This window comes from Achroia grisella, unplaced genomic scaffold (genome assembly GCF_030625045.1).
Source record: "Achroia grisella isolate CSIRO2021 unplaced genomic scaffold, CSIRO_AGI_Agris_v1 utg540, whole genome shotgun sequence".
Taxonomy (NCBI): Eukaryota; Metazoa; Arthropoda; class Insecta; order Lepidoptera; family Pyralidae; genus Achroia; species Achroia grisella.
This window is the reverse complement of record NW_026712925.1, coordinates 661,600-674,490: the sequence shown is the minus strand read 5'-3', so window position 1 is coordinate 674,490 and position 12,891 is coordinate 661,600. Positions and strand designations below refer to the sequence as shown.

Sequence of the window (12,891 nt, the reverse complement as noted above, 5' to 3'; positions counted from 1 at the left end):
TGACATCAACCCTCTAGGAATAATATAATAAAAAAATATGGTCATTATTAGCACTTTGATAATTAAGATAAATCACGTTATTTAAAAAAATACAACAAGTAGTTTATGTTACTCAGTTAAGTAGAAACATATCACATTATTAATTAAAATATTACAAGGATCAAAATGGTTCATACTAAATCCACACCGATTGCGCTACACGGTTATTTGCGTCTGTGTGCGTGTATCTCTGTGTGTGTGCGTAAATCCATGCGATTAAACCTAAAGTTGAGCGGCATCATTTTGTAATAGGCCTCTTAACTTTAACGGTTTACGCAGGCCAACCAGAACTCAAAATTAATATTCTCTGGCCACATTTTTCATTGCTGCTCCGGTCCTATTGGTCGTGGCGTTATATTATACAGCCCTCGGGAATATACTTTAACGTAAAAAACTTTCACATATAACAGTGAAATAAGTTTTAAAATAAGATCATCAGAACTGGAGATAACCACAAACAAACATATAAATTTTACCTCTATAATATTATAAGTATAGATAGGGTAAGCAAGCTTAGTAAGTTGCGTAACTAGACATATATCTATATACTGGAAAGACATTAGTACTCACCCATAAGTGTGACAATGTTTGGCTCGGGCTTCTTTTTCTTGTTCCTGATGACTGGTGGCGGGGCCGCAACAGCTGGTGCTGAGCTTGGAGCCAGTGCTTGCTTCAGCAATTTTTCTGTGGTGAGCTCACTTGGTTGTGGTGTGTTCAATGGAGGAATAACCTCCTCTCTAACAAGATCTGACTTTTCTTCATTCCCAACCTTTTTCTCAGCTTTCCTACCTATAATTCCATTTTAGAATTTTAATGTTTTGATTATAAAGAAAATACATGCCTAAATAGGAGGAATGATTTTTAATCGTGAATGGAAAACTATATTAATAATAGAACAAGATATTTTCTAGATAAAAAACGGTATATAACGAATTGAATATTAAAAATAAGTGTTAATTTTAATCTGAAGCAAAAGTTGCCAAAAAGCAGTTTTCGGTATGTATAACTTTTCATTTAATACCATAGAAAACCTTATTTCTAATCAATTAATTTCTAACCAATCGGCCTGATGGAAAATCAAAGTTGAACCACACAATTCTCTCTAAAAATTTGGTCTGAATAACAAACCCACAAAACTTACAGCAAAAACTACTTGTTAAAAAATAAGGTTAGTGTAAAAATGCGGTACCTTTACGTTGTTCTTTTGGCACATCGGCACTGTAGTTTCGCTCTGGAGCGACTTCATCCCTGATGGACTCAGTAGGCGGAATGGGTTTCGAATTTACTTTGCCTACTTTTACTATTTTAGCTGCTTTATTCTCCTTTTTCTCTATTATCTCTTCTTTCTTTTCGGGCAACTAGTAAATATATAATTATATATTATAATTATCTTCATAAGCCAGTACATATTAGATTACTCACTCCAACTTAGTAATGATCAAAATACATAAAAAAAAAATTATAACAAGTCTTTATATAAATAAATCACACTGGCACATGTTTTATTTATCTTATTATATATACAGAAAATATTTAAAATCAATTAAAAGAATTACCTATATTAAGAAATGTATACTATAATTTATTTATGTTAGTTTAGTTCAAAAATAATGGATAAATATACAAAACAGAAACCAGACCAATGAGACAGAAATTATGTAGCATGCAGTTAAGCATAAATAATGCTAAATATAAATCACTAATATTAATTGTGATGACCTGATGACATTGAGGTACTGAGTACAATGAATACCAATAAGACAAAAAAATGAAAAACGTGTAAAGGCAAACCATAAGATGTAACCAATGTCAAAAATATGTACAATAACATACTTCCACTCAAAACAAACACGACACGGGACAAAAACAAAGATGAGTGCGGGAGGGCAACTCACTTTTTCAGCGGCGAGTGACGATTGCAATAACTCGAACTCGTCCTTAGGATGCATCTCCTCAAAATGGTTGGAGACCACAGTTGCGGTGGGTAAAGGTAGCGGGTTCGAATTGCTAATGCAGCTTGGATCCTCTTTATTTAATAGTATTGGTTTAATTTTAGGATCCTTACTGCGTTTGCGGATCTGTTGAGACATATCCTTATGAATAAAAATATGTATGAAAATATCCTTGTTATGATGGTAATGATGAGGTTGATGATGATTTTGATGAATCTATGTTCTTCAAAAATCGACATCATCATCACCACCAAAGGAAGCTGTTTGACCGACCCAAAGTAGTAAAACAGTAAATAACTTTGTATAAAATTTATTTCAGTCAAGTCCCTATTATGGACATCAGAATAAAGTGTAAGTGGTGGTGGTGAATTCCTGGAAAAAAATCCTGCAAAGAATCTGGTGAAACCCTTATCAGAGGGAAATCAAAGGGTCACAGGCTTACTTGATTTTTAAATCAAACCTTAATAAACTAATAATTATGATTATCACTAGTAATCATAATTGAACTACTTATGATTAAAGTAATCCTACTTTTAATCTACATGATTAGAGATGACACCCATGAGATGACCACATGAGATCAATAAATTAATAAATTGATTTAAAAAGTTATTACAGATTACTGTTCACACAACCAGTGTTGGCATTGATACATTTCAAAATTACTTTGATAAATCTATAACTAATGCTATTTTAATACCTAAAATAATTACAAAGGTGGTGTCAATCTCAACCCTACAAAGTCTGTGATGACAGATAAATTGGGTTAAAAAATTGTAATTATACAAGTGTACATTTAATGTAAATTAGACTATAGATAGGCAGATCCCTGTTAAATTGAATTGTTGATGGTGAATCAGAAGACAGAAGCAGACATTTACACATGCTATTAAAATGTTTGAATGCAAGTTATGGCAAGATATTTAACAGTTTCTCACATTATAATAATTGGGAACCATATTCATTTTTCTTATTATAAGAGGCGATTCTATTTTGTAATTATATCTATAAGTTATTTCTTTACAATGATCAATGTATAATATCTGTGTGTATTAAAAAGTGTTAGAACCAGTAGTTGTGATGTTATATGTACCAGGCAATTTTCATTTATAATAAGACATGAGATGATTTACTTGTGCAATGAGTATAAGACACATATTTATTAGGATTTTGGATATTAAAAAAATAGGATATGCCTCAAAGTTGGTCCCACACCCCAACAAAATAATGTGTGAACATATATAAATTGGGATTACCAATTATGTATTGGTTATTAAAACATTAGAAGAAAACTTACCTTAATATTTGGGGGTGAATCCCGAGGAACATCTACAACTACCGGTGGACAAAATTCTACATGTGGTTTTGCTGCAGGAACAGTATCATCATCAATGCCACTCTCCGCTGGTGCCTCACTCTCAAGTTCACTGCCAGTTGTTAGTCCAGCATTTTCCTTGTTTTTCTCCTTCTTTGCTAACTGTGTATGAATAAAAAGATATTTGTTTCAAATTTGGAAAAACTAAATATTTATTGGCGAAGGTGGGAGAATCAGAGAGGTGCTGAGATATTATTATTTTTGTAGTAAATTCCTGATGAATTCATTACAAAGGACTAACTGACCAGACTTCAATCTCATCCTATCATTCTCCACTGGCAGCCCACAGGCATTATCAACAGCATAAAAAAAAATTGTTTACCTTGTTATTTAAAAGTGAATAAAATAACACAGGATATTTCATTATTATTAGGTTCTTAGAGCTGTTAACAGACAATTATAGGTTTGTTTCAATCTTTGACTTATATATAGCTATAATAAAAAAGAATACACAGCTATGTATGTATTCTGTGTATTGTTTTAAATTTTCATTAATCACAATCACAGACTTGTCAATCATTTACAAAAGTTAAATAGACACTTAAACATATGTTGCTTTTCAGCTAAGTTTTTTGAATATTTTAGTAATAAGTTTACAAGCAAGATATATATTTGTATGTTTTTTGCATAACAGATGGAAAGATGATGAAAGTATTATCTTATAAATAATTTAATATTATAGATAATTTTACCTTTTTATTTGCCTTTTTGTTGCTCTTTTTTGGCTTGTTCTTATTTTCTGCTAAGGCAAGCAATTCAGTTGTGGCTTTACGTTGCTGGGCAATAGCTTCTTCATAGCTAGTGCCAGAGGTTGAAAACAACCCCATTAGCAATAATACAGCAACTACAATAACTCCCACACCACACAAGACCAGCACTGCTTGCAATTCCATTGAATCCAATGCAGGCCTATCCACCTAGAAATACAATACTATTTTAAACATATATTAAAACTAGTTTAATGATAATTGGTTTATATGGGTATGCAGAGACAAATTTTGTATGTGGTTATTCCATTTGTGAATTGTATAGAACTCCATACACATATTTTCAAGGCAATGTGGCAGGTTCACTAACTCTTACTAACTAGTTTACTCCAACAGGTGTCCAATAGACAATTGAACTTGCATCTTTAAAAGAGATAATCAAACATATGAATATGATGTCTTAACATATAAGTGTGGTGTGTTGAGACAATGTTTAAGTTGATGTGGAGATGTATGATATTCCTATAAGTGTTTTTGCATCCATAATACATATGATAGTAAAATTATATTATCTTATCTGTGCAGTCTACAGTATATAAAAGAATACTACATAATAGTATATATACTTTGTTGCACTCACTGTACCTACTGAACTTAATAATAATAACCTGTAGGGTATTGATACCCGGGTCAATAAATAGATTACCGTTATTGCTCCTTTATCAGTTAACACGGCATCACAATAAATAAAATAATCATAATCACTATATCATGTGAAATACGAATACGTTGATAATTGAAAAGCTTTTTACTATTGCTTTCAAATGACCGCTACTTGAGGAATAAGTTCTACAATGTAGATAACAAATAATAAAGCTCATGTAAAGACAAATTTATACAGACCTCTATGTTACAAATGTTTAAAACTTAGTCGCCACGAAGATTTGTTACCTTTTTATAAAAATACATGGGGGACGGTTCACAAAATGAAGGTATCTATCTATGCGATAAAGGGAGCCGAGAAGACACGTAAGCAATGACACATGTCAAAGGTTATTGACAGTGCTTTCTCTTAGTTCTATAATCTTATATTAACAGTACCAACTAATCACACAATACACAACATCGGTAAAAGTATAAAGTTTAGTCATTTTCAATTAGATTATAGGTATGCTAAATATATATAAAGAGATTCACAATATTTATTCAATTCTGTGCCGTATCACATTACAATTTATGTACATACAACAAAATTTTGCTTACCTGAATTATTTAGTACTATTTGCGACAGTGTTTTAAAGATTTATCAATTTTATAAAGATACACCTAAATATATAACAATAAAATATAAAATTAAAAGCCGATTGGTTTAGGATACGGATGCGGCTTGCACAGACTAACGGCTTAGTTGGTAAATGGTAATTCAGTACAGAGCAATATGTACAGACAAGTCATATACAAAGGGAGAACTATAGAGATGGAAAATCGGCGAATGATTTAAAATTTTGAATCTTACATATGCATGCAATTACAAAAGCGTGCTTAAAGACGTTTTCTTACGCTAATACTCGACGTCATTTCTATATACTTTTTTTATGAGGTAGTTGTGTACTCAAATGAACTTTACGAAAAGAATTTAGTACATTAATTACAGTGTAAACCTGTTATTTATATCTTTAACTTCTTTTAGTAAATTAAATAATTATAGAAATACCCGTACCATGACTTTCATTTCATATTGTCAGTGCTGAAGTCATTCTATATATTCTGTTTTGGTACTGACAGATTGACACATGACACGAGCCTATTCTATGTGCATCTACGAGTCGTCTTAGTAAAATCTCAATTGTTAGATATTATTAACAGATGTTTTCATTTTAAGTTGTGAAGATCATTACTTTTAAACAGCATGCGGCATGTTATTATTTATAATAACATCAAATGTTAAATTGTTTGTTTTTACAAATCTTCAGTGCAGTTTTAATTTCGAGAAATGTCGATACCTCCACTTGTTTGTAGCACTCCTCCACCTCCTGAGCAATGCGAGGATGACAAAGATACTGAAGATTTTGATATGCAATATAATCGTAAGTAATTTACCCCAAATCCACATATACTTTAATAAACATCAATATAATGAACATAGTGAATAACAATGCAATTAAATTATGTTTTTATAATGATTTTGTGTGAATTATAGGAACCACATCAAGTACAATAATTAGTTCCCATAAACAAGTTCTAGCAAAGTTAACTTTATTGTTTTTATATCTGTACTTTATAAACTGATATTTATATTATTATAAGGTACTATTTTTTAATAAATTCTCTATTCAAGCAGAGAACAAAATGTTCTGCAACAATTGGATTTACTTTTCATTGATGGTAACAATTGTTAGCATAAGATGATTCTTATGTTAATCTCATGTGAACAGTATCTGCTTCTAGATGAGTATAAAAACAAATTGTAACTTAATATTGAGATACTAATACTCTAACTCATCAATATACTTAACACTAATTGTTTTAAACCTGTTAAATAATATTGGCCCTTTAATGAACTTCTATAAATATGTAACATTTACTCAATAATTTATATTTATAGATTCAAATTATGATGATGATGACAACACTGAATATAATTATGGAGATTTTAGTTCATTTAATCACTATAAATCTTCATTATCAGAAAATATTGAAGAATCTTCAAGTATAGGAAACATAGAAAATTTTGTAAATAATGGCATTTTCAGTGAATCTGACTTTCATACTGGTAAAATCACTGGGGCCAGTATAACAAATAAATTGAGTACTGAAGAAGACATTGTTGAAGATCTAGGTTTAAAATTAGATGAAGAATCTGTAAATGTTAACAGCAAAAATGAGCCAAAGGATGAAGTAACATTAACTGATGGCAATGATGGCAATAATTCTATAAGAGAAGAACTACCAAATATTCTAAGTAATATTAATAACAATATGAGTAATATCCCTACAACTCAAAATATAGATGATTATACTGAAAGCTTAGAACATGTTGAAGACTTGCAATCTTTTGATGTAGTAGATGAAAGTACTGTAGTAATGAATGAAAGTGAAAAAAATCAAGATTTGCAAAATACATCTGTTGTTGTATCTGAAACAAGTAAAGAAGAATTGGATCGATCTCTTAACGCTAAAAATGAAGATATATTGAATGAAGACTTTGATGACTTCCAATTTATTAGTTCACACAATAAAGACATTGACAATATTCCTGGTATTGTTGATACAATCCAAATGATTGAAAATCCTTGGGAGAATGTTGAAACAGAAAACTCAGATTTTGGTAATTTTACAGCAAATTTTGAAAATATTAACAGCAATCAGTTAAACACAACACTGTCACATACTGATTTATCTACTGATTATAACCAGACTCAAACACAGAAGAAAGCCACTCAAAGTGTAGAAAATGAAGATGAATTTGGAGATTTTGATGATTTTAAATCCTCTGTTGTAGAAACTATAGGAACTACATTACCTCAAGCACATGAATCACTTTATCAACAAGTACCAGTCTTAAATTTACAATCACCAGATACTGAAGTTCAAATAATGGAAAGAATAAATAACATATTAACCTCTATATTTGAAGAAGAATTTAAAGAGACTGAAGAAAAGTTTGAAGGAACATTAGATGGTTTACTCAGTGAAACATGGGGTCACTTGGTTGAAACTGATGTACGCCAACCTTATATGGTAAATTGGAGTAAATCTCTAGCACAAAAAACTCTATTAAAAGCTTTATGCATTGATTCTAGAAATATAGTGAGTATTTAAACAGTTTTGTATTAATATCTGTATTTTATAAATAAAATACATATTGGGTTGAGTTGTTTCATCCTACTAATATTACAAAGTTTAATTTTGTGAGAATAGTTGATTTGAAGTTTTACTCTTTCAGACAAAAACTACTAGAAATGAATGAAATTTTATATACATATCCCAGACTAACATATAGGGCTTACTTTTGGGTGAATTAATGCTAAGTAATACAGAACACAGTCAGTTTACAAAAAATGTTTACTTGTTTACCCAAAAATGTTTGTAGTCAATTATTAATAGCAAGTAATACTTATGTTGTATACATTTAAGTAATATTGATTTGGTGATTTTTTTTAATTGTATACATTTTTAGTAATTTCACTAACCTGATTTTCCTCCTCAATATTCATTGAAATTGGTGCAAACACACACAATAATTAGTTCCCATAAACAAGTTCTAGCAAAGTTAACTTTATTGTTTTTATATCTGTACTTTATAAACTGATATTTATATTATTATAAGGTACTATTTTTAATTATGTATTTTTTTTAATTGTATACATTTTTAGTAATTTCACTAACCTGATTTTCCTCCTCAATATTCATTGAAATTGGTGCAAACCAGTTATAATTATTAAAATTAGATAAACTTATCTACTACTACTATTACTATTACTACCAAACAACATCAATATATATTACCCCAGACATTCTTTGTTGTTAATGTTTATTACTACAATTTCAGTTATTCAGTCCTAAGTGGAGTTGCAACAGTATGCCAAAATATGCTGCAAATCTTAGCACAGCACCACTTCAACCACAGAAACAAACCACACCAGGTACCATGCAGCGAGAGATTTCTAACAATGATAAAGTTACAAACAAATCTGGAACCTGGACTGACCCATTTACATCAAATGGACAGGAATGTAAGTAACAACTAATAACCTATACATATTACTCTAACAAGAAACAATTTCAACATGTATACATATGCAGAATTGTGTATTACTACAAACTGCGGTATACTAGCTATGGTAACTCATAGTCAAAATGTACATATTTAAATTTGTATGTATTTTAAATAGAAGTATGGAAATGACACAGCATCTTACCTATTATTTTGCCGGTTTGATTTCTTGCAAGATATAAAGATTTGTATTGTTAAATGTTTGCAAAAAAAAAAGAATTTAAGTATTTCTAACAGTTGTTTAGGATATAGTTCTGCATAGTTTGGAATACAATAAAGCTCTATGTATTGCCAATCTTGAAATATTAATATGGAACAAAACCAACAACTTGACTCTTGTCTGAGATTAAGATGTCTTCAAAATCGGTTCCTCATAACAGTAATTCTAGAATATCAAACTATGTCTAGTAGAATAATGCTAAATAACCTTCACAATATTTTCTCACAAATGTACATTTTTTGCATGTCTTGCACATGGATAAACCACCACTCATATTCCCTGCTTGATCCAATATCCTAGCCACTTATGCTGAAGCTCTCCTCCTAGATTTAGAACATCTCATGGCCACTCTAGACCAAATGGCTCATAACCATTCCACTTTCAAGATATCAGAATTGCTTTCACATGGTAAGTAACATCCAAATCCAAATAGAAACTAACAAGTTTGTTCAATTGCACAAGCACTGTGTTTTATACTACAAATATTTATGAGTGAATGTTAATCCTAAGAACATTATGATTGGGTATTGATTTATATAAATGTTATTTGTTACTAAATGTAACTAATATTTGCTGGAAACAATTTATTGAATTAGCAGGTATACTATAATAATAAAGCTATGTGGAAAGTAAGAAAGTATAACTCAATCATTATGTTTTGTTCATAATATTAGGTATGTATTTGTGGAATAGCCTTCATTGACATCGTAAATCTGCTATCGTTTAATTAATATCAGGATTTTATATGTATCTGATATAGCAAACGAGCTTTTCTGTCCATACCATGGAAAGGGGCTAACATGGCGAATAGTACAGCACTATGAATAATGCGTCATCATGGTTCACAGAACGCCTGCGGGCCCTTACAGCGTGTTATACTATTTTTTATAAGTGCATTGTATTTTCATTGCCTTTTCTTCAAACAATAACGATAATCAAACGTTGTTTAGTGGTATAAATAGACAAGGCAGAGGCAACCATGGGTATAATTTTGTATGAAATCTATGTACCGTTATAATAATATGTGAAATTACTCAATACCAAAAAGCTTTAAATTATTTGTTGTATATTTCAGCCTGTAGTAATAATAGTAACAAGACTGTCATAGAACCGGCGCCAACCGATTTAGATGTCTTTGAAGCAGCGATGTCAACAAAAGGAAACAAAATATACTCAAGCACTTTAAGTGTTCAACCTATACGTCAAATTAATCTCCCTGATACTCATATTTTTACGCCTACTGATTCAGAAACTCCAAGGTCTAAAACAATCCATTACGATTGTGGACCTGCGCCCACTGTACTTATTCCTCAACCAGTAATGGACAATGTTCAAAACAAAGAAAATAAAATTATTAATTCTGTTGATAATGTAATTAGTAATAATGCTGAGACTGATGAATATTGGGATTTTCAAGATTTTAAGGGAACATCTGGTACTAGTACTACACTGCAAAATATAACGGTAACTCAAAATCAGCCACAATTAAAAGAAGAAGCTACTTCAAATACATTACCTAAAACAAATATTATTTATGAAACGCAATTGTTGGAACCTATTAAAATAGAACCAATAATGCCTACATTGAATTGGCCCGACCCTGGAGAAGTCAAAGAAACATTTGATGACTTTGCTGACTTTGTATCTAGTTCTTGTGTTGATAAACAGGATGTCAAAGATTTAAGACATAATGATCACGATATATCCTACACAACACAAAGTGCTTTAGTAGACAAAAACGTACCTACCGTCATTAAAAAAATGGAAAAGAAACAATTAGCCAGTAGTAGTAGTTTCGAAGATGAATTCGACACCTTTCAATCTGCTTTGTCATCTAATACAAATACAACTTTTGAATTTAATTTTGGCAGTTTAGAGAGCAAGTCATCACAAAATGTCGAGAACTTAAATGTATCCACACCATCAAAAACAAATGATTTCAACATTGTTAATTCAGTAATGGATAATCTCAAGTCTGACAACATATCACTTCCTAATAACGAAAATACAACCGATCCTTTGTCGACCAACGTAGATATTACAAGTTCTATAGTAGTGAATATGAACACGGGAACAGGGTTAGCTCCAGGAATTTCTATAGATAATACAAATATGTTGCAACCAACGCCAATATCTCATTCGAACCAAGTGCAGTCCAATAGTGGACTGACGCAAACACAGCATAAAAGTGGTCAAATTTTACAACCACTATCATTGGAAAGCTATTCACAGATTAATTGGCCAAACCCTGGTATAGATTTACAAGATTTGTCACGATTTAATCCTGTGGAATCACTGCAGTCTTTGAAAAACGAGTCTACTAGTAGCCACAGTAAAACTGCTTCTCCAGTACATAATAAAAAAAATATTGTAAATAATCAAAATTCAGATGACGACATTTGGGGTGAATTTGTGTCCAGTAAGCCTAAACAGCAATCACAGCCACCAAAAAAGTCAACTTTTGTCGACGACGATGAATGGACAGATTTTGTTTCAAGTCCAAATTTAAAACCAAATAGTTTGAATACTATCAGTTTTAATGTCCATACTAATTCGAATATCCAGAAATCTACGAATCAAAAGAAATATGGAATGAAAAATAATCAAATACCTTTAGATATTCCTAGTTTGAATTATATAACACCCAAAACTAATAGTCATAATTCATACAATGATAGACATTTTCAAAATTTATAACAGCATGTGCAAAACAGTAATAATATTATATCTTATAAATAATCATTTGTACTTAATTGTAGTATATTATCTGTAAATAGGGGTGGTGGTATAATAAATAATACCTATACTTAGAAAACTGTTTTAGAATTATTGTAACTTAGAATAATTGTTGTATGTATATATAGATTTAAACTCAGACCACAGTAGCTACTTGTTACTAAGTTAAAAGTTTCAGTAGCAATAAATAGCACATTAAACATAGAAAGAATCCCGTCCCTATAATTTCCATTATAGTCAAAGAAAGATTATGTATATATGATTAATAATGTGTAGAAATAAAACCATTGCCTGGTTTAGTAATTTAGACGCAATTTTCATGAAAAAAGCAATATTTAATTTTATCAATTGTTAATAGAAATAATTTCTTTGATGTTTATCAATAAAATTAAGTGCCTTCTCTCAATAAGCCAAACTAACAACGGACTACTACAATTGTCAGTAGTAATACAAAAACCATATCAATCGTTTTAGTAGATAAAAACATGTAACATGTAAGTGATCTATACATTCCGAAATTGCTACAACAGACACCTGGTAATGTATATATATTAAATTAATTTATGGGAAAATATTCTCAAATAATACTAGCTATTTGTCAAATTAGAAGGGGGAATCGTCTACTAACCGAGAGGACTGATCCATTGGTGTATTGCCTTTGACGAAATTTGGTCATAATCCATGGTCTAATCTTATTACTTGTTCCTTGTTAGTTCAGGTTTTTTGGAATAGGGTCCTTAAAAGCATTAGCGCAGGCAATATTCCTGTACTAATATTCTTTAGATACATTAAACACTTGTGTAATTGTTTCAAATTGTACATTGTAAATTAAAATTATAATTCCACTAAACTATAGTTAGTATGAATTAGATTGTAAAAAATAAATTTTGTTGGAAATTAGAACATTAACCATTATTTATTTCAATTATTTAATTTGTTGTCAGTATTTTATCAATAAGCTAAATTATAATTATTAGAGCTTGTTTCACAATTCGTAAATGACTACTAAATACCAGAAACAAAGAGCTTTATGTGAATTATTTGTTTATGTTTATTTTTATTTCCAATAGTAGCGATAACAGGCT

General features: G+C 30.5%; 2 protein-coding genes across 3 annotated transcripts in view; one reads left to right on the top strand and one right to left on the bottom strand.

The window, feature by feature from the left end:
• Positions 1-5,094, bottom strand: part of LOC131847600 (ribosome-binding protein 1) — a 30,278-nt gene extending 25,184 nt beyond the window's left edge. Inside the window, exons 1-6 of the mRNA XM_059197197.1 lie at positions 4,977-5,094; positions 4,059-4,283; positions 3,289-3,468; positions 1,935-2,117; positions 1,229-1,397; positions 610-828 (exon numbers count right to left, since the gene is read on the bottom strand). Of these exons, the coding sequence (XP_059053180.1) occupies positions 610-828; positions 1,229-1,397; positions 1,935-2,117; positions 3,289-3,468; positions 4,059-4,259 (952 nt within the window). The 5' untranslated portion in view covers positions 4,260-4,283; positions 4,977-5,094. The remainder of the gene's footprint in view (positions 1-609; positions 829-1,228; positions 1,398-1,934; positions 2,118-3,288; positions 3,469-4,058; positions 4,284-4,976) is intronic.
• Positions 5,095-5,876: 782 nt separating this feature from the next.
• LOC131847563 (uncharacterized) lies at positions 5,877-12,874 on the top strand. Of its 2 annotated transcripts, XM_059197148.1 has the most exons (5): positions 5,877-6,160; positions 6,679-7,883; positions 8,626-8,809; positions 9,371-9,478; positions 10,146-12,874. In XM_059197148.1, the coding sequence occupies exons 1-5, from the start codon at positions 6,067-6,069 to the stop codon at positions 11,765-11,767; spliced, it is 3,213 nt and encodes a 1,070-aa protein (XP_059053131.1). In that variant the 5' UTR covers positions 5,877-6,066; the 3' UTR covers positions 11,768-12,874. The 2 variants fall into 2 exon arrangements, with proteins under 2 accessions (XP_059053131.1, XP_059053132.1); XM_059197149.1 differs by lacking the exon at positions 9,371-9,478.
• Positions 12,875-12,891: the final 17 nt, after the last annotated feature.